Raw genomic sequence first — 24,923 nt, 5'->3', positions numbered from 1 at the left:
CAGCCTGTTTTAAATATTGAAAATGCCAGAAAGTCACGTTGTCTAAACCTGATTAGGCTTCTCTCTCTTTTAAATGTCAGGAAGGGAAAAAAGGAGCCTTCTGAATGTGGGAAGGAGGGCTTCAGAAGCAATTTTCCAGTTACTTTTGGCTGGAAAGGTGTCCTGGGCTCCCCTGCCTAAACTGAGTTTTAAATTCATTCTAGGTGGTTTATCTTCTCCCATCCCACTCCTTTAGGGGCAGTGGGGAGTCATGCCTTCTCCTCTCCTATTGGTTAACCTCTTGATTTGAAAAGAGGCAAAGACCTGGGGATAGAGTATGAAGATCTTCTCCCTGCTCCAAAACGCTTCCTTAGCCAACTGCCCCATCCTGTCCCCTTGCCTGTAGTTTTCCGGTGGGCAGCAGTGTTTTCAAACACCCACCACCTTGATCCCAAGGACTGACCAGGCTAATGCCGCCAACCACAAGCACCCACACCCACACTCCTCTCTGACCCACAGCCAAGGGCCACAGCTTGTAGCTCTCCTGACCAGAGAAGGGAGCCAGGGAAGGCAGTCTGGTCCAGAAGAGGCAGCAAGGGACAGGAATAACCAATCACAAGTTCCGGCCCAGTTCTTCCAGGGACTCCCTTAGAACAGCGGACCAGCCGCTCAACATCTACAAATGTCAATCTCCTCATCTGTGAAATGGGTTCAACTCCGACCTAGCTCACTGGAGGAGAGTCAGCACTCAAATAAGAAAAAATTTGAAGTAAACAGCAATGCTGGTGAAAGAAGACCATTCCACTGATTCGTGGAAAAGGCTGCTACTCAGTCTTCTATTTGGGCTATGAGAGGAAAGGTTTCAAAAGCAAATTTCAGAGATTGGTGGTCCTGAGGTGACATTCCCAGAGAAGTCCCCACCTTCCTGGCCATGTTATCCCATCAGTCTCCTCAGCAGTCAGGCCCTATACCTGGTTATTCACTGAATTGACTCCATCTGGTTTTATCATTTGTATCTTTACTTTTTACTGCTAGGCTTATTGTACCTGTGGCAATTTGGATCTACGACTTTTACTTTTATTGTTTGCTCCCAAACAGCTGACCCAGTGCTCTGCACACACAGAACACACACCTTATGTGTTGCTGCTTGAGGCCTTTTTCCTCCAGTTCTGAAGGAGCCCAGCTCCAGTCCCTACTGGACTCTCTTGCATGCCGCTCTGTACCCCGCTCCATGCCCCACTGAACCGCTTTCCACGCATGGGAGCCAGCGAAGCCAAATATAATCCCTCCTTGGTTTTACAAGCCTGCTTCTGGCAAAGCTGAGATCTTTCATCTCCTGCTGAATCTGATTTCCTCCTTAAGGCCACCCTGCCTGTTTTCCAGGAGATGTTCTGAAATCCTTGGCTTTGATATTTGTGAGAAACAGATGAGGAGAAACACACCCCATCGCAGTAAACAACCCTCCCACACTCCCCCACCAAGCGTATTCTCTTTACCTGCACCTGGAATGATACCTAGGTGCTTAACATCGTAAGCAGTATCCAGATGGCATCTGGTAAGTGCTTACGATGTGCCAAGCACTGTACTAACCACTGGGGTAGATACAAGCAAATTGGACTGGACACAGTCCCTGTCTCACATGGGGGCTCACAGTCTTAATCCCCATTTTACAGATGAGGTAACTGAGGCCTAGAGAAGTGAAGTGATTTACCCAAAGTTACCCAGCAGACAACTGGCAGAGTAGGGATTCGAACCCAGGTCCTTTTGACTCCCAGGCCTGGGCTCTATCCACTAGGCCATTCTGATCCTCTACTGTCTCTCAATAAATGCTATCAATTAAATGACTGAACCATAACCTTAGGTCCTTCAGACCTCAGTGCAAAGGGTTGCTATGTCCTCTTCAACGAACAATGTGAAGTTTAGAGGAGATTGGCTGCTGATGGGCCTCTCATTCTGGCCTCTCCACAGAGAAACAGAGGCACAGAGAAGAGAGGTAGCCTACCCAGAAAGATGCTGAACCAAGGCCAAAGCCAAACCCACTGTTAACTCTGTCTTAACTTCTCACATCATCCCTGTGAGGCAGGGAGGGGCAGGAAATGTAACACCCATTTTACAGATGAAGAAAACCGAGGCCCGGGGAGATTGAGGAATGAAGCTAAAGCCAACCCAGCTGGTGCTGAAGCTGGGGGGTCTTCTGATTCCCAACCAAAGTTGCTTTCCACTAGACCATGTTGTTAGGAAAAACCAACAGGGCCCTCTGACCCCTGGAGTGAGAAGCTAACCTATTGCCCTTCCCCGCTCCCATGAAAACTCAGCATCTGTTTAAAATGGAACCAAAACCTGGCTTCCTCTTTGTCATTCCGCTCTACTCCCTGCCACACACAAATCCTCTCAGCTCGACAAAATCCAATTTCCATTGGGTTAGGGGAAAAAACTGTTTCCTGAAATACAGCAATAAAAACCTCCAAGGCCTTCATCCTTGTTATACTGACAGTCATGTGAGAAATGGCATTTGACTGTTACTGGCACTGATAGGGACATTTACTTTTGTGATTTTGATTAAATTCAATTCGATTATGTCCCCGAATCATTCCAAAGAGTTCATCTTTCCCTTCCAGCCTTGCCTCCCCTCCTTCCCTCCGCCACTGGATCCCTGCTGATAACAGTCCCGATCTCAGCTCTGACATGCTCTGGATTCTGGAAAGCTGGGAGAAGGACAGGAAATGGGAAAGATCTTTCCTGCAATGAGGTTACAGGGAAAATGTCACTGACCAGCAGTAAATCCCCTAATCCGAGCCATTAACCACATTCCTCTATCATGTTGCTGGTGGGTCTCCTGGACAAGAGCTTCAATTTCATCAAGGTTTTTGTAGACAAATATCCCGGCTATCAGCCAGTCACTGGGACTCAAAAACCCCAAGGCTCAGGCTATATTTACCAAAGAAAAGTCTTTCCAACCACAAAGTATAATTTGGAGTATGCCCAGGGATGAAATAACTAAGGCTGGCAAATAAATTCTAAACAGAAAGTTTAAGGACCTGGGGGATTCTAATCTCGGCTCCACCACTTACCTGCTGGGTGACCTTGGGTCAGTCATTTAACTTTTCTGCACCTCAGTTTCCTCATCTGTAAAATTAGGAATTTGATACCTGTGAGCCCCATTTTGTGTCTAATGTTATCTTGTATCTTTTGTACTTACCCCCGCATTTAGTAGGATGCTTGGCACATAGTAAGTGCTGAAAAAATAGCAAATTATGATTACGAGGGATCAGAATATAAGAGAAAACATGCTTTGCCCCAGTACACATGGCTACGTTACTTATTTCATTTCACTCTTTTTCAACTGTGAAGTCAGTCTGCGGTTCCGCCCACCTTCCTAGCTGAGTGATGGCCCGAACCGACCATGTCTCAAAGTGTGCTGCACTGGAGGAGAACAACAAACTGCAACCTGATTCCAGATTCACGTTTCTCCACTTTTCATTTCTCAAAGTCAAAACTGGCTTTGTGCTGCCTCCAGAGCCCTCTCCTTCCTACTTAATTACTTTTGACCAAGAAGGGAGACCGGCGCCAAAGGAGAACAGAAATTAAAGTGGGCTGTTCCGCAGCCTTGCTCGTTGTAAGCAGTTATTTGCAATTCCCGTTCATCCATCGTCCAGCCACGACAAAGAGATCACAGCAGCAGAAAATGAATCTCTGGGCTAAGGACTCCAGCACTTCAATGAAGCATGTGTTGGAGGGAGAGGAAAAATAGATCAGGGCAATTTGAAATGCACAATGAGGCGGCAGCCCCTGGATTGGTGACCACATTGCAGGAGGCCCAAAAACTCACTCCCCAGAGAAGTTAAAAGGAACCAGTCTCTTTCCTGCTCGACCAGACTGTAATAATAATGGCATTTGTTAAGTGCTTACTATGTGCCAAGCACTGTACAAAGCGTTGGGGTAGATATAAGATACTGAAGTTGGATGCGGTCCTGTCCCAAATGTGCTCACAGTTTAAGTAGGAGGGAATAAGATTTAATCCTCACTTTGCAGGTGAGGGAAGTGAGGCACAGAGAAGTTTAGATATTTGCCTAAGGCCACACAGCAATCAAGTGGTGGAGTTGGGTTTAGGACCTGGTTCTTCTGACTTCCAGGTCTGTGCTCTTTCCATTACGCCCCACTGGCTTCCCATACAGTGGATGGTGACGAGTCTCCTGGTCCCCACTTTAGGATCGGACCATTCGATTGTCGCCATAAACTCCAGGAAAGGATCAGAGCTTTGCCTCAGAAAGTTCAGGCTGTTGGATGGTGAATGGGACAGCTGACCCATTAAGCTAATGCCGGACCTGATTTTATAAGACCCACCGGAGAGGCTGCTTCACAGAGAGAGAAAGGGGAAAAACTGTCAGGTTTATTCTGTTTCCTGCTCCTCAGACCCTTTTATAACTCTTCTTCCATCTGTGAGTTGCTGATTTTTACTATTCATGTCATCGTTCACTGTAACACAGTCACACTCCTTACACCTGACACCCTTGAGTTAGGCTTCGGAACATGCCCCGCACCCCGGGTTGCGAAGATCATTTGTCTGATTGGTAACGGAGGTGACCCTTGGGGGCTGATGTTCATCCCACTTTGTGCTCATTCTCCAGATGGGGATGCTTAAAAAAACAGAGTGGGTCAAATGGCTCACCCACTGCTTTCTGAGGTCTCCTGGCTCCCAGCCCAGCGCTCTGAGAACCTCTGGATGCCCACCTACCTGGTGATTTGGGCTCAGTTTGTTTATTTTCCCTGCTCAGGGAAGGATAGAGAACATCTGCAGTGTCATCTGTCTGGGTTGGTTTTAAAAGTGGCTCTTCTGATCACCAAAGTAGGGGCTCCAGGCCTAGGGAGTAGGGGTTGGTCCCGGCTGCTCTCCTTGGCCTCTCTGGCCAAGTCTCCCCATCTCTCCAGTGCAGCTCCACAGCATTCTCTCTCCGGCACCCTGAGATTTCCCCATAGTTTCACATGTGCTCCCTTGTCACTCTACTGAGCCCCTGAATAAGGAGAGTGGTAGAGGGCAAAGGCTTTGGAGAATATGGTCCCATTTCTCCCCTAAAATTCTGGCCAAACTCTAGTCCTGAACTGCCCCTGAGCAAGTCCAGAGATCCCACAAAACTAGAGTCAGGATAGAGGGAGGCTGGAAGGTGGGACCCCACCTAGGGTCACTAATGGTCAAAAAGGCTCCTTGGAATCCAGAGAAGGGCCTGGGCCTGTTTTGGGACTTTGGTTTACTATAGGCTAAGACAGAAGATCTGTTTTAATGGTGGGGGCGTTGACAGGAGCCCTGATCCCAACAGGGTCCTCGTACCCAGGGTGACTGGAGACTGTTTCCAGAGGGATGCCTACTCCCCCGATTACTCTCCAGGCTGCAGTCACACCCCAGGACTGAGCCAAAACTTGAAGACCCTATGGAGATCGGGGAGAGAACACAATCCCAGACAATCAGCATCTTTTACCCTGCATCCTCTGCTTAAGGGCCAAGCTGCTTTCACTTGTTTGTATTTTTTATGGGTTCTACCTAAGCCATCACTCTACCTAATGTTAGGGAGTAACTTGTGCCCACTGGCCTTCCTCATTTGATGTAAAGTCCTATGGGCATTGACAGTCTTTTTTCTTTTCTTGCCTGCTCCCCAAACACTTAGTAAAATGTTCTGCACACAACAGGTCCTCAATACTGTTGATGATTAAATTAAAGGCAAATAATGGCAACTTCTGAGTTCAGTATTTCTGATGACAAAACCTGCAGCATTGTTAATTTTTCTATGGTATTTAAGTGCTTACTATGTATCAAATATTGTTCTAAGTGCTGGGGTAGATACAAAACTAATATTAAGTGGGACACAGTCCCTATCCCACAGAGGTCTCACAGTTTAAGGCACAGGGAAGAGGATTTAATCCCCACTGTACACATAAGGTAATAGGTACAGAGAGGTTAAGCAATTTGCTCAAGGTCACACAGCAGATAGAAAGTTGAACCAGGATTAGAACCCAAATCCTGTGACTCCCAGGCCTGTGCTGTTTCTACTAAGCCACACTGCTTCTCAATGTTGCAGGGCTCCTCATTCTCAAAGGGGAGCTAAGAATCAGGGCACACTGGATGGCCAGTGCTTCCTGCAATAGGGATCCCTAAGGTCAGCCAACAAGTCATTTTAACTTCTCCGTGGGGGTGATATATCCCTCCTCCCTCCCCCTTAAACTATTAACCCTGAGTGGGATGGGGACTATGATCCTTATATTCACCCCACTCTCAGCACCACAGCCCTACGTACATGACCTGTAATATATTTATTTTAATGTCTGTCTTCCAATCTAGACTGTAAACTCCTTGTGGAGAGGGAAAGGGTCTACCAGCTCTGTACTAATTAACTCTCCCAAACATTAAGTACAGTAAGTGTTCAAATAAATACCATTGATTGTTTGATCTTCCCCAATACTTAGTACAGTGCTTAACAATTACCCTTACTGTGGTTACTATTCATTAGCAATAATCAAATAATAATCATCATTTACTAGGTATAACAAGGCTGCAAGCACTTTAGTACATGGCCATTTGGGACACCCCAGTCCCTGTAACATGTACAATCTTTTGGAAATGATCCACTGCAGACACCCTGCTAGATATGCCCTCCTGCTTCCTCCGTGGCAGTCAAGCCAGTGGAAGAAAAGGGGTCTGAGTAGGCATGCCACGGTTGCGGCCGGGATGGCCTGGCCACAGATGCCATGCTCGTCACAAGTGACCCTGCCATCACAAACTAGCAAATGCGCCAGGTAAGGGAGAGGAAATCCCCACTGTCACCGGCACCAGCGCGTCTCCACAGTCCTGTCCAACCCAGTTGCTACCGCCTCTGTTCAGCGGGTGCTCGGGAAGCTTGGAGCAAGGTGGACCAGGAGAAAGGAGTGGTAGCAAAGAAGTGTGAGGGAGAGAGTGAGAGTGGAGTGTGTCATCAGTCTCACAACATACACGTATACACACCCAGCACACGCCCACCCACTGCAGGAAGCGTGGCACTGGAGGTCACAGGAATTGACCAACTGGCCACAGGCTCTGATGGAGCCTGACTTGAGACCGGTCACCTCCATGCATCAGAACCTGTCTCCCCCTTAGCCTCTCTGAGCAAGTGCCTCTTTCTGCCCCCTTCCTCCACATCCCTTTCCTGTCCCCAGTCTAACCTCTTCCCCAAGAATGTGCCTGGGGACAGGGCAAGAGGTGAGCAGATGGGCAGGACCAGGGAGACCCCGCCAGGCTTGATTCATGCCCACCTGCCTCCTCCCGACACAAGGCAGTAATTCCGACGATTAAACGCCTGACCAGCGCTAGCCATCTGCTTCTGGTCTTCTAGGAATACCACTGAATAATTCAATCGGAAAACGAGAAGGTCCTTGTTTTACTGAATCATAAGTCACCGCTGAAGTAATTATGTTTTTATGCCCCGATCTGAAGGCAACAAGGGCTGCTCTTTTGATTGGCTAATGGAGCCGGCCTCGTGGCTCTGTCAAGGTCACAGCTGCACGTGGGAGACAGAGCGACTTTGGTTCTCACCTCCTTCCAGTGATCCTGAATTTTCCACGTGCAGCCCCTGCACCGGACAGAGAAAAGAGAAAGTCTCTTGCAAATAGGCTTGGGGTATCTCTGTTGAAGAAAGATACCCACCCGCCCCACCCCCTGTGCATCTTAGAGTAGGTGTTCAGTAGGGAAAGATACTCCCAGCAAAGCCCTGGGAGTCCCTGAATGTTTGTGGGTGCCCCCCAGAGCCCTCACCTAGTTCCAGAGGCCAGGCATTCCCACACTCTCCTCCATTCTGCAGTGCAGGACTGTCAACAGGAAGACCGGGGCTAATTTTAGAAACAGCCGGATGAAAGATGAGGCATGAGGCTCAGGCACACACCATCTAAGAAACAACCAGCTGAACAGGCTCGTCTCACAACACCCTGTGGAGATGCTCTGAGTGTCGGGGAAATAGATCCTGGGAGGAATCTGAACTCAGAGGGGCTGGGGAGGAGGGCGTCACCACTTTCCATTCCAGTCTTTTCTCTCTCGCCAGGATCCATTTAACACTGGACTAAGAAAGGGCTCAATTTGGCATTCAGTCCAAGGCAGCTCCAAGCATGAACAAGCCTGTTGTCTGACAACTGGTGGGCGGTACCCCTTGGCTTCCTTGCCGTACCCGCAGATGGCTCCAAACTCAGAAATGCCCCAGACAGTTTCTTTCCCTTTGGGGGCGGGGAAGGGAGAAGGGGAAATTGCTTTTCTGATCAGCATTAGTCACATCCAGACCTTAGCCCAGGGAAGTGGGGTCAACAGGACCAACTGCAGATCTTGGCTCCCAGAGGGGGTGGCCTCAATGGGACAGCAGCAGGGCCCCCTGGTCCCCCAAGAGGCTTTGCAGGGAAGAAGGTTAGTGAGTTGTCAGCAATGCCGGTGGCCCAGAGATGCTGTCCCGGAGAGGTGCTGTGAACTGGCAGGAGAGACCGCATAAGCTGTCCAGGAGGGACAGTGTGAGCTGTCAGAGTGAGCTGCCTGTCAGCTCCCCGGGCCTAGCCAGTGCCCCGTGAAGGCTGGACCAGTCTCTCTCCTGACAGAGTGCCGGGGGGGAGAAAGGAGACCGCCCCTGTAGCCAATCCCACTGAACTTTCGGCCCTTAATAATAATGATCGTGGTATTAATTAAGCACTTACTCTGTGCTAAGCACAGTACTGAGCACGGGTTAGACATAAGATAATCAGGCCAGACACTGTCCCTGTTCCAAATGGGCCTCACAGCCTAATTAGGAGGGAGAACAAGTATTCAATCCCTTCCTCCCGCAGTCCCCTCCCTAGCCCTAGAGGGGGTCTGGCAGGCCCAGCCAATGCAACGCACTTCTTCCAATCTTGAACCCACCCATCAACGGGGCCTCGGGGGGTTCAGTTCCCTCTGTGCCAAAACATTTGGCATCTCTTGCTGGAGGAGCCAGTGATCTGAACGACTTTGAGGTGGGCCCCCGAGACACAGCCACATAGCCTTAATTGCCGCTTGGTGCCTCAGAGGAACAGGCCACACACGGAAACACGGATAACCTGGTCAGGAAAGCAAAGTCCGTCATCATCTGTTAAGCTGATCGCCAGTCGCTGCCCTTTACCGGACGCCGGCCAGGCGGATTGGTAAACTAATCACATCCTCGCTCCCTCCACTCCCCGATCCTCGGGGCAGGAGCCAGGCAGGAGCCCCCCAGGAATAATGACCCGATCCTTCAGGCTCCTGGCAAGAAGGCATCTCTGTCTCTTAAATAAAAAAAAAGGACTCCAGACAGACCTGACGAGGCCAAGCTCTCTGTTAGCTGCAACAGCAGAGTCAGGAAACCATTTGGGCTGGGGTGGAGGGAGGGGGAAGGAAGTTGGTCACATTTGGGGTTTCTCTTTTCTATCCCACTAGCTCCTTTGTCTCAGGGAGCTCTTGGTAAGGACAGGAGGGTCAATGCTTCCTGTATTGATAGTTCATGGAGTCAAAGTTCTCTTTAGATCCCCACTGGAGGGGGTCTCTGAGAGGTCCCCGGGGGGAAGTGGGTCCATCTTTCTAGCACCAAAGTTAGGGTATTGAAAATGAATGCCTTAGCTTGTACACTGTACGCTCAATATGGACAAGTAACATATCCTTTAATTCTCTTGTAGTCTCCCAAGCACTGGTACAGTACTCTGCACATAGTAAGCGCTCAATAATAAATAACCACTGACTGATTGACTTAGACACAATAGCAGGAATGGGGCTGCCCTTTCGCAGGGTCATGGGAAGCGGTGGAGGGCCTCCCTCCACCACCCCCGACACTCATAAACTTTGTCAAAGGTACAGCATGAAAACAGTGCCAAGGAGGGTGGTGGAATCTTCATCCCTGGAGAGCAATCTGCTCAGGATGATTTTAAGTGGGCTCACCCAGATGGCCTCTCTATTCTCTTCCTGGAAAACTCTGCTTCTGCCCTCCAGACAGGTGGGATAAGGTCACCTTTTCCTCTCCTCATACACATGCCTTCCTGGCACATAATGGAGGACGTGACCGCTTGGGGAAGAGGACAAGGAAGGGCTTTCTAGCTGCAGGAGCATGTCAAGTATGAGGACAGGTGATTTTTTAATTTTATTTAACCAAGCAGGTCTTTGTTTAAATAGCTGACAACTGTCAGAGGCTAGAAGACCACTCAAGAGCAGGGTAAATCACCCAACTCTTTTAAAAGAGAAAATGTGTGGAAGAAATTGCCAAGTAAACAAAGCCCTCCTCGATTAGCAGGTCAAGCTGCCCTGACCATGCTGTTCGGGGGAAACAGATGGACACAGTCATTGGCCAGCTGAGACCCATGATTTACTGAGGCCACGGGGAAGGGCAGCCTGAATCTAGGGCAGTTACAAATGCTGGAAAGCTCAAATGGAAGTCCTAGAGGAACTCCCTCCCCTTCCTGTTTGACAGACCACCACACTCCCCACCTTTAAAGCCAAACTGAAATTTCATCTCCTCCAAGAAGCCTTCCCCAATTGAGCCCTCATTTCCCCTATTCTCTCCCCCTTCTGCACCATCTGTGCACTTGCATCTGTACCCTATAAGCTCATGATATTCCTCAGGCCTACATCCTCAGGCCCACAGTACTTTTGTACATATCCGTAACTTAGTTTAATGCCTGCCTCCCCCGCTAGACTTTAAAGCTTCCTATAGTAGGGAACAAGTCTGCAACCTCTATAATATTGTATTCTCCCAAGTGCTCAATACATTGCTCTGTGCACAGTGAGTGCTCAGATAATACCACTGATCGATTGACACCACTAGCTCCATTCTTTGCTGGACAGCTCACCAAAAATGAAAGTCTGGAGCATAGTCAGGCTTCCAATAATAATAATTATGGTACTTATTATGTGCCAAGCACTGTTCTAAGCATTGGAGTAGATAAAAGTTAATCAGGTTAGACACAATCTCTGACCCACATGAGCCTCACACTCTTAATCCCCATTTTACAGATGAAGTAACCGAGGCTTGGAGAAGTTAAGTGACTCGCTCAAGGTCTCAGAGCAGACATGTGGCAGAGCCAGGATTAGAATCCAGGTCCTTCTGACTTCCAGACCCATGCTCTATCCACCAAGTCATTAAGCTCACCTTAACACAGCAACCCTGGAAGGGACATGTGAGGAGAATGAGTGACAGCAAGATATCCAAACAGCAGCTGTATGGAGAGCTGAGATTGGGAAACTGAAAGCAAGGATGGCAGAGGAAGCGGTACATCGATGCGGTTAAACAAAAACCTCAGACGATGCTGTGCCCTAGCGGAAAACCTGAGATAACTCCTCTTCTAGACTATGAGGCTCCTTGTGGGCAGGGAATGTGTCTACCAACTCTGTTGTACTGTACTCTCCCAAGTACAGTATAGTGCTCTGCACCCACTGAGCGCTCAATACCATTAATTGATTCAACTGACATGACTGCCTAGCACAATGCCATCGAGAAGCGAGGTGACTCTCTGAGCAAAAGCTTCACACAGAAAGGGGGCAAAAGGAAAGACAGTGCCGAAGATTGCAAATATGAAGCTCGAAACATAACAAGGGACAAGTTTTTTTGTACACAGTGAAGCCAGGACTGTGGATCCCACATTGGCCTTTTCAGTCTCACTCAGAGGTGAACTTCATCACCACCGATCTTTTATGAATAACGAAGGAATAACTTCAGACACTTTGGAAAGTGGGGGCTCCAAGCCAGCCTCCCAGCCTCACAGTGACCCCCACCATCCATCCCGGGTTGACCCCCAAAACTGGCCCCCCCATGGAGGTAATCAAGCTCCAGGAGAGGCTCAAGACTGAGTGAGACCCATGCCGGCACTGAGCCGGCTCCGGCTTCCTGCCGCCTCTGGGAGGGCTTGAGATTTACCTTCTCATTTTAAATGCCAATGGATATTGCAGCTCTGGGAGTGGCAGGGGCTCCTGAACGCAGCCCGGGATCTGCACGGTAAACATCGGTTCATCACTTTTAGAATCCGCTTGAGGGACCGGTCGATGTCATTAGCCGTTGAGTTGGCTGTGATTATTTATCATACACACTTTTTTATGTGTTACTGTGCGGGAGTGAATGGCGGGTGTGAAGCCCCCCGAGGGAAGGGGGAGGGTTTTAAGAGCAATGCTGCCTCCCAGTAATGAGGAAAGGGCTTCTTCCTGGCTCAGGCTTCATAATAAGAGCAGACAGGGAAGCCCAGCCATCTCCTTCCGTGGCCCCGATAGTGGGCTGTTTCTGCCCCTCACACCAGGGTGAGGGGAGGCACTGCCTCCTCTGGGAGCCGGAATGACAAGCTTCCCGGGTTGGGGGGAGGTTCCCCTCTCTGAGAGGGCCAACTGTTCACAGAGGTGTTGCTTGCCAGGGCCTCCCCACTAGGACAAAACCAACCTTAAAACTCCGAGGGGTCCAGCTCACACACATTAGCACTGAACCCAGAAGAGCCCCCAGGGAAAGCCTGTCTCCAGAGGACGACTGGATGACAAGGTGATCTTCCCCGCTGAACAACAGCCAAAATTCACTTGGGTTCTTACAAAAGGGCATGGGAGAACAGAAGCCAAAAGTTCTCACAGAGGTAGGTGGTAATAGTAATAATAATTTGTTAAACGCTTACTATATGTCAAGCACTTTACTAAACGGGGTGGATACAAGTTGATCAGGTTGGACACAGGCTCTGTACCACATGGGGCTCACAGTCTAAGTAAGAGGGAGAGTAGAAATGTAATACCTATTTTATAAATAAGGAAACTGAAGCACAGAGCAGCGTGGCTCAGTGGAAAGAGCACGGGCTTTGGAGTCAGAGGTCATGGGTTCAAATCCCAGATCTGCCACTTGTCAGCTGTGTGACTGTGTCAAGTCACTTAACTTCTCTGTGCCTCAATTACCTCATCTGTAAAATGGGGATTAAGACTGTGAGCCCCATGTGGGACAACCTCATTCCCCTGTGTCTACCCCAGCGCTTAGAACAGTGCTCTGCACATAGTAAGCGCTTAATACCAACATTATTATTATTATTATTAAGTGACTTACCCAAAAGTCACCCAGGAGACAAGTGCCAGAACTGGGATTAGAACCCAGGTCCTCTAACTCCCAGTGTTTCCCACTAGGCCACTCTGCTTGGCCCAGACCCCCAACTCCATCTCTACTTGCACACCATGTCCCTGTCCCCCTCCTGCTCCGTGTTGCTGTGGACTCATCCTCACTGCCCCCTGGGGTAATAATAATAATAATGTTGGTATTTGTTAAGCGCTTACTATGTGCCGAGCACTGTTCTAAGCGCTGGGGTAGACATAGGGGAATTAGGTTGTCCCGCGTGGTTAATTAGGTTAATCCCCATTTTACAGATGAGGGAACTGAGGCACAGAGAAGTTAAGTGACTTGCCCACAGTCACACAGCCGACAAGTGGCAGAGCTGGGATTCGAACCCATGAGCCCTGACTCCAAAGCCCACGCTCTTTCCACTGAGCCACGCTGGGTAGATGCCCAATGGGTTCAGCCAGCCCTGTGCCTACTCCCTGTGGTTACCGGACTCCCCTCTATGTCTGGACTGGCCTTGCACAAATCAAAAAGGACCATCCCACCCCTACAGTGTTCAGATTCTGGTCTTAGACTAGCCAGTCCGGGTTTCAGCTGATCAGTCCCTTGTCCAATATGGCTTTGACACTGGATGCCTTCATGTCCAGTATTTTTATTTTCAGCACCCAGTGCCCCTCTGCCTCAGTTCCTGCCGTCTACAAGTATGGTCTGGAAGCCATATCCGTTTGCGTAGGAACCTGGGAAGAGAACATGGGGGCTCTGGAGTGATGGAAGGGGCCAGGAGTCCTCTCTCCCGCCCCTAAAAGAAACACTCTTTGTCTGCAGGGCCTTGGATGGACTTCAATAAAATGGGACCAAGGCTTCATTCCACCACACTGCATCCCCGGTGGAGTCCATATGCCTGGAATCCACGGTGCCCAGCCCAAATGCCCCTCCTCTGGGTGTGTTTGCCAGATGAAGTTCCAGAGTTCCCGTGCAGGGGGGAAGAGGAGAGGACATGGTGGACAGGCCCCCAGGGACCAAACCACATCTTCCTAGACGATTATCCTGAGGCCTTGGTCCAGAGCCCCTGGCCGGCAGAAGCAGCAGCAGGGCAGCGACACGCACATTTATCCCAGTGCCGTGAGGAAGGAGGGGGCTCCTCGGCCCCGATATTTATTGGCAGTGTCAGAAATTAGTGAGAGTTCACTGACTGAATAATAACGTGCCAAGAGCAGTTTTTCAACTGTGCTAATGCAATTAGGGGGCACAGGAAGGAAGGAGACATCCGACTGTTGGGGGAGGGGACCCCTGGCTGCATCTATCCCAGCCCCAAGCCACCTGCTCCCAAATTGGGGTGGAGGCCTGGAAGGTGAGGAGAGGAAAGCAAGCTCATCTGGAAAGGAGAGCACGAGAGAGCACTCCTGACCCAGATTCTAATCCCAGTTCTGCCACTGACCTTCTGGGTGACTGTGGACAAGTCACTTAACCTCTTTCAGCCTCAGTATTATCCTCTATCAAGTGAGGAGAAAAATACTGGACTTGAGGGGAAAAAAATCAAAGCACTCTATAAATGTGCAGAATCATTAAAGTATTATTATGACGGCAAGCACTCAAATTCCCCCACTCCCCTACTCCCTCCTTCTGTGAGCCTCCATATGGGACAGGGATTGTGTCTGAACTGATTATCTTTCATCTACCCCAGAGCTTGGTTCGCTGGTTGACACATAGTATGGGCTTAACAAAAACCACAGTTTTATCGTTATTATTATTATACCACTTGCCTTCTATCTTCCTATTCCCGCCCTTCAATCTCATCTATCCTGCCACCAACCCCTTGCCTACATTCCCCTGTCAGGCCTGGACTCATTTCCCCTTGATATCTGATGATCCACCATTCCCCCACCTTCAAAATCATCTTAAAATTCCACTCCAAGAGGACTTTCCAGGCTAAGCCTTTTATTTCCCCATCTGTCCTCCCCTCTGCATTGACTATGTGCTTGGCTCTGCACCCTTAAGCACTTTTATACTCACACAAGCTGCACAGCACTTCTGTACCTATCTTTATATTCTATTTCTCCTATCGAGTGATTTATTTTAATGTCTGTCTCCCCCTGTAGACTAAATTCCTTTTTTAAAAAAATGGTATTTATTGAGGGCTTACTTAAGGACACTCAAAGCAGCCCATGTGGGACAGGGACTGTGTCTGATCTGATTGTAATGTTTCTACCCCAACTGTTCTCACAAAGCTTGGCATATTATAAGTGGTTAAACACCATAATTATTATTATTATTACTGATTTGGGTACAATTCTCCTATAATGTGTTTGGGGAGAATGAGGGGGCTTCATTCTTGCAGAATCCTGGGCTAAGCACCTCACATTGCAGCATTCAGGCATGACCAATTCTTCCAACACTGATCCAGACAGACATACACAGTCTCATTTCTTTGTACTTACCCACCCAATTGCCCTTTTTTAAAAAATCGTCTTTGTTAACCAATTACTATGTGTCAGGCACTATACTAAGTGCTGGGTTAGAGATAAGATAATCAGGTTGGACACAGTCCCTGTTCCACATGGGGCTCACAGCCTAAATCAGAGGGAGGAGGATTCAATCCTCATTTTACAGATGAGGAAAGTGAGGCCCAGAGCAGTTAAGTGACTGGCCCAAGGTCACACTGCAGGGACATGGCAGAGCTGGGACTAGAACTCAGGTCCTCTGATTTCCAGGCCCGTGTTCTAAACACCTGGCCACGCTGCTTCCTTTCATCTCGGGGTTCACAGAAGCATGAGGAGTCCTTCCCTGGCACAGGCTTGGGGGAGCCACGGGGTCTGAAAAGGAGCTCAGGGGGGTGAGAAGCAGCAACATTGGCTTCCCCTCTGCAAAATCCCCTTCCTGCAGGGTCTTCCTTGTGCTTTCCCTGCCCTGCTGTCTTTCTCCGGAGCTGTTCGTGGTGCCTGTTTGCTGATGTCAAGCCACCTGGTTGACACAGACACTGGTTGCTGTGCAGAGGGGAGGAATCTGGGTAAGCTACAGGCACGGACCGGACAGATGGTTTTCCTTTACCAGAGAACTGCACGGACCCAAGGCTTCCGGCTCACAAAACACCTCTTGCTTCCTGAAAGATTAAGTGGGGAGCGTTGAGTGTCTAGGACCTCTGGGCTCTCCTGCACTTCTGCGGCCCACCCTCTCCCTCAAAGAGACCTGGGCTCCTGCTGGCAGTGCATCCTGCTCCTAGTTGGACAAAGCTTAAGCGTATTTGCTGGCTGTCCTGGAACGTCCCTCAATGATGTTGGTATTTGTTAAGCGCTTACTATGTGCAGAGCATTGTTCTAAGCGCTGGGGTAGACACAGGGGAATCAGGTTGTCCCACGTGGGATTCACAATCTCAATCCCCATTTTACAGATGAGGTAATTGAGGCACAGAGAAGTTAACTGACTTGCCCACAGTCACACAGCTGACAAGTGGTAGAGCTGGGATTCGAACTCATGACCTCTGACTCCAAAGCCTGTGCTCCTTCCACTGAGCCATGCTGCCCCAATGCCGGCACAGTTGTATTGTTTAAGCCAGGGCATCACCATTCACCCACACCTGCACCCGAACCCAAAGCTCTAGGCTTCCGGCCACAACCAGATCATCAATGACTTCAGGATGCCATCCAGTGGAAAGAAAGAAAGGATAATCACTTTTAGATAAACTGTGGGGAGGGAACACTTTCACCCACACGGAAGGCCAGGATGCAATGGTCAGCCCAAGAGCATTCCCGATTCGGAGCTGTCGAGATCCAAAAGGACGCTCACTCCATCTCTGCTCAACTATTCCCAAACGTTTGCTTAAATCCATCAGGTGCCGGCAAGGCGAGAGTGAGGAGACAAAGGAGGAACGGGAGTGGCGGCTGCCATAAATCTTCCTTCTGTAGACATCCCCACCGTACCATCACCCACACGCCCAGCTGCCAGTAATCACCGGAGGGTGCTGGCTCAGGGCCCCCGGAGTCCTGGAGCAGCCCTGAGCTCCAGCCTGCTGCCAGAGCCAGCCTGGGGGGGACAACCTCAACTGCCTCTGATTAAAGGGGATGCTGAAGCCGCAAAGGTCTGAGCTTTGCCATCTGTAACGGGAAGTAGCCAAAAGAGACCAGGATGGGACCCCAGCCCTGCTCCCCACTCCTCTAGGCGCTGGATCAGCAGGCCGGCCTGCGTGGGAAGCCTCAGACACAGCTGCCTCTGCAGGAAGGTGGGGGAAGGGCCCTACTGCAGGGACAGGCACGCGCGTGCACACACACACCACAACACACTCGCAAAACGCCCGCTGTATTTTTAGAATTTTATTTCTGGCACACAAGGCTCTTCAGCTGACACTTCCCCCACCATCTTCCCACCCAAAAACCCTCGCCTGGGTTACACTGCTACCTCCGGGCAGGCAGCGCTGGGACGGGCAGCCTGAGGACACCCGCACTGCCTTCTGCGGCCCTGGGCGGGGGCCAGACCGTGACATTCAACCTGTCTAGGCCACTTCAAAATCCCTGGGTGGCGGGGAGGGAATAGTGGGGATGAAGGGCAGGGTAGGGGTGGAAGTCGGGCAGCAGTTTTAGAGGGGATGAGGACTGGGAAGGGGATAAGCCTCAAAGACCATTTGGGGTCTTTTCGGCCCCGATAGGTGACTCTCAGGTCTCACCAGGGAACCGGGATGAGCAGGTCTAGGAATCCAGTGCAGGCAGCTGTAGGGGCCACCGCCCCTGTCATTCCATGGAGTGGGCACCCAGGTCTGAAGGGATGTCTCGCTCCAATCGGAGCCATGAAAGCCTTAGGCACAGAACCTGCCTGACGGTGAGGGGGCACACAGTTCAGGGAGGGTCCAGAAGTGGGGGCAAGTCAAGAAGTGGGAGTCAGAGGATGTGAGTTCTAATCCCAGCTCTACCAAACGTCTGTGTGACCCTGGGCAAGTCACATAACTTCTCTTGGCCTCAGTTCCCTCATCTGTAAAATGGGGACTAGGACTGTGAGCCCCATTTGGGACAAGGACTGTGTCCAACCTGATTACCTTGTATCTACCCCAGGGCTTTAAACAGTGCTTGGCACATAGGAAGCCCTTAATAAATACCATTATTATTATTATTAAAAATAATAATAATTAGGATCCCCCTTCAGCTCCCCTCCACAAATTGGGGTGGAGGCAGCTGAAGGGGAAAAGGGGCCAGTGCCCATCACTCCATGCAACAGAAGGCTGGGCTTCTACAACAAAGGGGTGGCCTCTCCTCTGACACCAGCATCCCCCTCTTCACATACCCCTTTCTCCTCCCAGCTCCTGAAATTTCCAACTCTACTTCTGAGTTAACTGATCTAGATGGGAAACAACCCCCCCCATCCCCTGCTTTCCATCCCCCCTGCCCCGGGGCCCAGGTCACCCTCTCTGAACTCCGATGCACTAGGCATCTGCCAGACTGTGCTTGGCTGCTCAGCCAGAGAGAACCAGCTGGCTGGAGACTGGCCTGAGAACCGGTCACAGCAGCAACCTGTGTCACTGGGGAAGTGGAGGGAAAAAGGGGAAATCAGAACGAAGAAAAGGGGAGAGGATGAATGAAGGAGGCGGTAGGAGAGAGAAGCAGAAAACAGCAGTGTGGTCTAGCGGTCTAGAGGAAAAAGCATGGGTCTGGGAGACAGAGCACTTGGTTCTAACCTCGGCTCAGCCACCTACCTGCAGTGTGATTCTGGGCTGGTCATAATTTCTCTGTATCTCAGTTTCCTCATTTATAAAATGGGGACTCAATATTTCTCTCTCTTCCCCTTCAACACTGAGCCCCACATGGGACAGAGACTTTGTCTGACTTGATTGTTTTGTACCTACACCAGTGCTAAGTACAGTAATTGGCACAGAGTGAGTGCTTAAATATCACATTTATTTTTCTATTATTATTATTAAGTTGGAATTGATCCCACATCCTGCCACTTCTTTCAGATCACTTTTCTCGAAGGCTATCAGATTGCTTTATGGATTTTATCAAATTATCGCATCAAATTGGGAAAGGGGCAGGGGTAAATGAAGGAAAAGGGAGGTTAAGTGATTGATCGACTGATTAGGATGTACTGAATAAATAATAATAATGATGATGATGGTATTTGTTAAGAATATGAGTCAACCAAAGTTCTAAGTGCTTGGAGAGCAATCAGGTTAGACACATGGGGCTCACAGCATTAATCCCCATTTTACAGATGAGGTAACTGAGGCACAGAGAAGTGAAGAGACTTGCCCAAGGTCATACAGCTGACAAGTGGTGAAGCCAGGATTAGAACCCAGGTTCTTCTGACACCCAGGTCCATGCTCTATCCATTAGATCATGCTGCTTCTCTACCCACTAGGTGTCGTGAACCAGGCTAAAGGATTGGGAAGTACTAAGTTCTTGCCTACAAGGAATTTCAACTCTAGCAGGGGTGATAGGCATAAACAATATTTTGAAATAGGATAAATCTCTGAATGTGCAATTGAATAAGCCTATGCATACAGGTGCCAAGGAGAGATACAAGTACTTGAGTACCACAAACCAGCTGACTTCTAGATGCGAGAGCCCATCTAGCCTGGCGAGCAAGCGACTCTCTAGGCCAAAGCCCAGCCCTGCCACACACCATCAGCCCCTCACACCACAAACTGGCTCAGGCTTCAAAGTGGACTGAGGGTCTTCACTCGGAAATCTTAACCCCTGAAACACACTGCAGTCTCCTCCATCTCCCATAAACATCTCTTTTTTTCTCCCCTAATGCCCATTATCATGCAGTGGGCAATGGGAAGAAATGGGACAGGGAGGCTGACCAACTGACCACAGGAACAATCGTGAAGGTATAAATGAGATGGAATTGTATCAGGGGCGCAACTAAGAGACAGGCGGCTTCTGGTGGCCCCTCCACCTGGGCTCGGGAAGTGGAGTCCCCCCCCTCTTTTCACTTCTGTAGTTCTAAGCTGCTGCAGGTAAGGTCACCGGCACAAATTCTATTTGCCGAAGCAACCGTTCCTGACAGCAAAGCCCAGGCAGGTCTGGCCCGGGAGCTAAGGTCCTACAATGTGATGGAGTCAGTGGACACAGCTTCGAAATAGGATGGAGGGGAGGTTCTTAGAGCGATCCCTGGACTTGGAGGTGCCAGGCACCCGTTTCACAAACTGCTCAATGATCCCAACCCTGACCGACTCAGAGAATTGGAAAAAAAAATTCTCAGCTAACCACACAAAACTGGGCCTGTTGGGAAAGGGATACCCCATTTTATTTAGTTTTCTGACATCTCATACAGGACTGTAAGCTCCTTGTGGGCTGGAAGCATGTCTACTAATTCTATAGTATTTTATTCCACACAAAATACTCAATAAACACCACCGACTGATTGATAAATCCAAAGTAGCTGGGGCCCTATTAATTCAGATAATTAGTTTTCTGCTGGGTCCATTTTCAACCTTGTCATTACTGTGCTATAGCATTCTTTTCTCCACTGTACAGCTAGTGGATTCCATTCTCTGAGAGCTGGCAGGTTCTTCTGGGGTGGGGGACGCTTACAAGGCAATGGGGAGGGGGATAACGACAACCTGAGCTCAAAAAAGCTCCTGTTTAACTGACCGCTAACCCCCTTCAAACTCAGCTCTCCCCATCCATTCTTCCAAAACCACTACCCCCACCGGCAGCTCATGAAAGTGGATCTGAAACCACTGCCTGTTCCAAAGGCCTCTCGATCAAACAGAGCCCGCTCAGCGAAGGCCCACCAAGCGGCAAGAATGGGAGGAAATGTGTCTGACTTAGGTAAGTGGCAGAGAGGGGATCTTCCAGTGCCTCGAAACAAGCTGTATCTGCCTTTCCCTGGACAAGAGACCATTATGGAGTGTCCCAGGGATCGGTCTGGGTTGCACTCAAATCCCCAAACTCACACCTAATCAAAAGGTCCTCCTGTATATTCTGAAGCTTCAGACAGCTTCCTGTAATGGGTCCCCCCAACCAACTTAAAGAGTCTGGGTGTGGGGGGGCAAGAGCCCCTACTCAGACCTCACTGAATTCAAAGACCCCAATAGACTTCCACATTCGGGATTTGAAAAAGTCCAACCTGAGGCATGTCCAGCCTGCTGTCCCCCACCACACCCTCCCAGTGCCCTAAAGTGGCCACTAAACGGACCTCATGAACACCATTAAGAACATGTGACATCACATGTGTTACGCTGTACCCATAGAGAAATCCAGTGACACGATAGATGCTATTTTGCAAGAGAATGCCAAACCTAGACTGTTTCTCTAGTGGTCCCCCTGTCTGGAGCCCCCTCCCCCCAACTCCCTCCGGAGCCACTGTGTTCACCTCCAAGTTCCCGTGAACCCGAGGACCACTTCCGAGCCATGGACCTCGGTGACAGGAGCCGAGGGGCGGGGGGCTTATTGCCATGTCTGTTTTAGGACAGTGGATGGACCAGCTGAAACTCAAATGAACGATCACCCTAACCCGCTCCCACATCCACCCCCAGAGTTTCCCGAGGAGAAACGAGGGGAGTCGAGGGTTTGTAGTCCATTAGAAACCAGTGCTGGAGTACGTGTACTGACCTATAACTTCCAGGTGTTCCTTCTCTCAACTCTAATAATAATGTTCTCCCACAGGATTCCCTGAGACCAACCCTGCAGGTCTTGGCTTTTACTGAAGGTTCAAAGGGAGGAATCCAAGAGAATGTTCAACAATCTTGTGACTTTTTCAGGAAACACACACAGAAGGAATTTTAAATGTATGTGAATTCCAGGTAAATTTATACACAAGTATAAATACCTAATCAATTATGCTCCATATATAAAGCTATGTACGGATACGTGGATGAGAGCAATTAGGTAAGCATAAACACGGAAAATCTATATTATACACACAGACGGGCTAAATAAACCTACATAGATAGCCGTTTTTAAACACCCAGGCCCTTCCAACTCCAAGGATAAACACCCCCCACAATCTATTCTTAGACCAGCCAGGGGCAAGAGAGTAAACGCCATTCCCATCAAAGGAGGAGTTCTTCCCAAGCCGGGCCCTCATCCTGAGGAAATGCCCAAGGCTAAATAAAGTTTCCTCCTAGTTCCGGTGGAGGTTGGGGTTGTGGGGGAGGCCCGCCCAGAGAAATCCGGTCTGAATAAATTAACTACTTGATTCTGTTGACTCAGGCCACCTCAGTTTAGATTAGAATTAATCCACATGAACTGAAATTAAAAGGCACAATACAAAGTGCTTACCTAGGCAGAGTGAGGGTTTACTCAGCCCATTAGCTTGATCAAATGTACCTAGTAAATTTTCATTTGTCAATACTGCTTAGAGTCTACAGTTTATTTACAGCAGGTTCAATAGCACTGAAACCCTCTGAGAATCTCCTTTTTATTTAACCATTCTATTTGCTCTCCTCTCTGAGGTCCTAACCCTCACAGCTCACCCTGTGTTCACCTGAAGCATGCAGCCAACTCAGACAGACACGGGCTTCTGTCTGTCAGAGCGGCGCCAGTGATGATCAAATGCTTGGTTTTATACGGGGCGGTCTCTGGTTTTCAGCTGGTCTACACCTTGTCTCATTTAAGGGGTGGGTGGCTGGGGAAGAGGGTCGGTTGTCTTGAGAGGAATGAAGACAAGGAGCTGGAATGTGCTAGGAGAAGAGAGCGGATATTTGGGAGAGAGCTGACTGAGTCCCTTAAAAGGTAATGGTCCTTCACGGCCCGAAGCCACAGAGGGAGAATCCTGCATCAGACCGTGCTTACCTGCTGCCATCTGCATGTAACCAGCCAGCGTGCAGACCCTCCTCTCGCACAGCCCACTGGGAAGGAGCACTGTAACGATCGCCAGCAGAGAGCTGATGGCCAACAGGATGCAGCCTCCAGAGCACAACACAGCACTAGTCTGCAGAGACAGAGGGACGGCACAGGTTAGTATGAGGCTCGAGAAAAGTGCTTAATACCACAATTATTATTATTATTATTATTAGCAGCTTCCAAGATCAGTGCATTTGGACTACCCTTGGACTACAGTTTCTTTTCTTAAGTGATTATAATATACCCTTTGAGGCTCAGGAAGTTAAGCAATGAGATGGAAACTAGGGAACAATGAGTTCCAATCCCAGCTCTCTTACAATTCACAGTGTGACCTTGGCCACGTTACTAAGCCTCTCTGTTTATCACTTCAAAAAGGAGAAAAAGTGTGATGATGAAGAACATTTAGAAACTGCTAATGCAGATGCAGCTTGCAGAGCTGGTAACCTTCAGACTGTGAGTGAGCCTCATGCGGGACAAGGAAGACGTCTATCTGATTAATTTGTATCTACTCCAGTGCTTAGTACAGTGCTTGACCCTTAGTAAGTGCTTAAACATTATAATAAAAATAGTAATAATAATAACAATAACCACCCTCAGGACTTACGAAGTACTTCCCGGGGGAGAGAGTGCCCAGTTCAGTCTCAGGGAGGATAGAAGTGAGACTGTTATTTATAGCTGGGGCTCTCTTGCTCAGGCCAGATGTCTCCCAAAGAATTGAGGGCTCTTTCACCGGTTGCTTCCCCAAACTCCAAACGTTCAGTTCCATCTCTGAAGTCCAAATTATCTTCCTGACAGTACATATTCTTCTCTGTCCGGACCGAAAACCACAAGGGCCAACGATAAAAGGAATTGTCTTTCTGTCTGATGTTACAGCTTCCTTCTCCCCACAGAGGTTTCAACATTTATTCCATCTTGAATAAATTAGAAGCAGGATTCTGAAGTGCCAGCCCCCCTCACCCCACCCCCACCACCCCATGCCAAGTTGCTGAGGTTGGCGGTTAAATCTCTGTCCCACCTTTCACTGTCACTCAGTCTCCAAGTCCCTGGGGTTATTAGCATTCAGGTAGTGGTGGTAATAGCAAATGTTTTACATGCATGAAGAGAGAATGCAACTAATATAAGTGCCATTAGATGACTGGAATGTGTGTCAGTGCCTCCGCTGATGGAAGAAAATGTATTGGGCTCTGGCATCTTGGCCCAAAAGTTGTTTAATTAAAATACACTCCAAGGCAGATACCTGCTTCCTACCACCTTCCAAATGGGAGTAGAGTCTGCAGAGGAGATAACTTCAGCCTCACCTCTCCTCTGAGGAAAAATCTATCTGCTGGATCTGAGGCCCTTCCCCTTTAAACTGCTGTGCCCTATCCACTTGGGCTCCACAGCCTTGCTTATATCTAGGACCCAGTCAGAATGACTTTCCTTTCCTTTTAACTTTATCTTGAGCTTCTGAATTTTCTCCTTCCCTTCCAGTCACTTTCTCCTTCCCTTTCAGTCATTGCTCCTAAATCACTTCCTCTCCTTGCAATGATCCCCATTATTATTATGGTGGTGGTTATAGTATTTATCAAGCACTTCAGGTGACAAGCACTGGGCTCAACACTGCAGGAACCATAAGATAATCAGCTCCCATCTCTCCAATGAAGCTGGCAATCACCTCTCCCCATTCCACTCCCTACTCAGGCCTCAAAACCCACCTCTGCTAGATCTTCTGCTCTAAAGTCCTCTGAAGAGGCTGAAGCCAATATCATTTCACTTTTGTTTTTCTTAACAGATGACTGCTTTCTCATTGGAATTTGTCTCACAGGCCATGATTCTCCCGCTTCTGCAGAATTGGCTTCTGCGACCCCTGGCCACTTCTGTCTTCTTCCCTTTCCCCCACGGTTATGGGGTCCAAGGTAGAATTGCTTTCTGGCGAGCTGGGGATGCAGAGGGGGCAAGTGATGAATCAAGAGAGAAACCTAAGGGCGCCAAGTCCCTGTCAAGCCCTTCAGGGCCCCAGCCTGGCACCCAGGCAAAACTGCTGACGTCAGAGAGGCGACCAAAGGCCAGCCATCAGAGTCTTTCCTGTAAAGGCAGAGAGGGCTCCTGGATGCAGGATGAGGTCAGGTGACCAGGCCCGGAT

General features: G+C 49.3%; 1 protein-coding gene across 2 annotated transcripts in view; it reads right to left on the bottom strand.

Moving 5' to 3' along the window:
• TMEM211 (transmembrane protein 211) overlaps nucleotides 1–24,923 on the bottom strand; it is an 89,909-nt gene that overhangs the window by 38,306 nt on the left and 26,680 nt on the right. The window contains exons 2-3 of one of the 2 annotated variants that reach the window (XM_029082686.2): nucleotides 22,751–22,889; nucleotides 3,068–3,105 (exon numbers count right to left, since the gene is read on the bottom strand). In XM_029082686.2, coding sequence (XP_028938519.1) covers nucleotides 3,077–3,105; nucleotides 22,751–22,889 — 168 coding nt within the window. In that variant the 3' untranslated portion in view covers nucleotides 3,068–3,076. Of the gene's footprint in view, nucleotides 1–3,067; nucleotides 3,106–22,750; nucleotides 22,890–24,923 lie in introns of those variants that run through there. The other variant, XM_029082684.2, reaches the window with a different exon arrangement.

This window comes from Ornithorhynchus anatinus, chromosome 17 (genome assembly GCF_004115215.2).
Source record: "Ornithorhynchus anatinus isolate Pmale09 chromosome 17, mOrnAna1.pri.v4, whole genome shotgun sequence".
NCBI classification, from domain to species: Eukaryota; Metazoa; Chordata; class Mammalia; order Monotremata; family Ornithorhynchidae; genus Ornithorhynchus; species Ornithorhynchus anatinus.
This window is presented reverse-complemented; position numbering and strand designations above follow the sequence as displayed.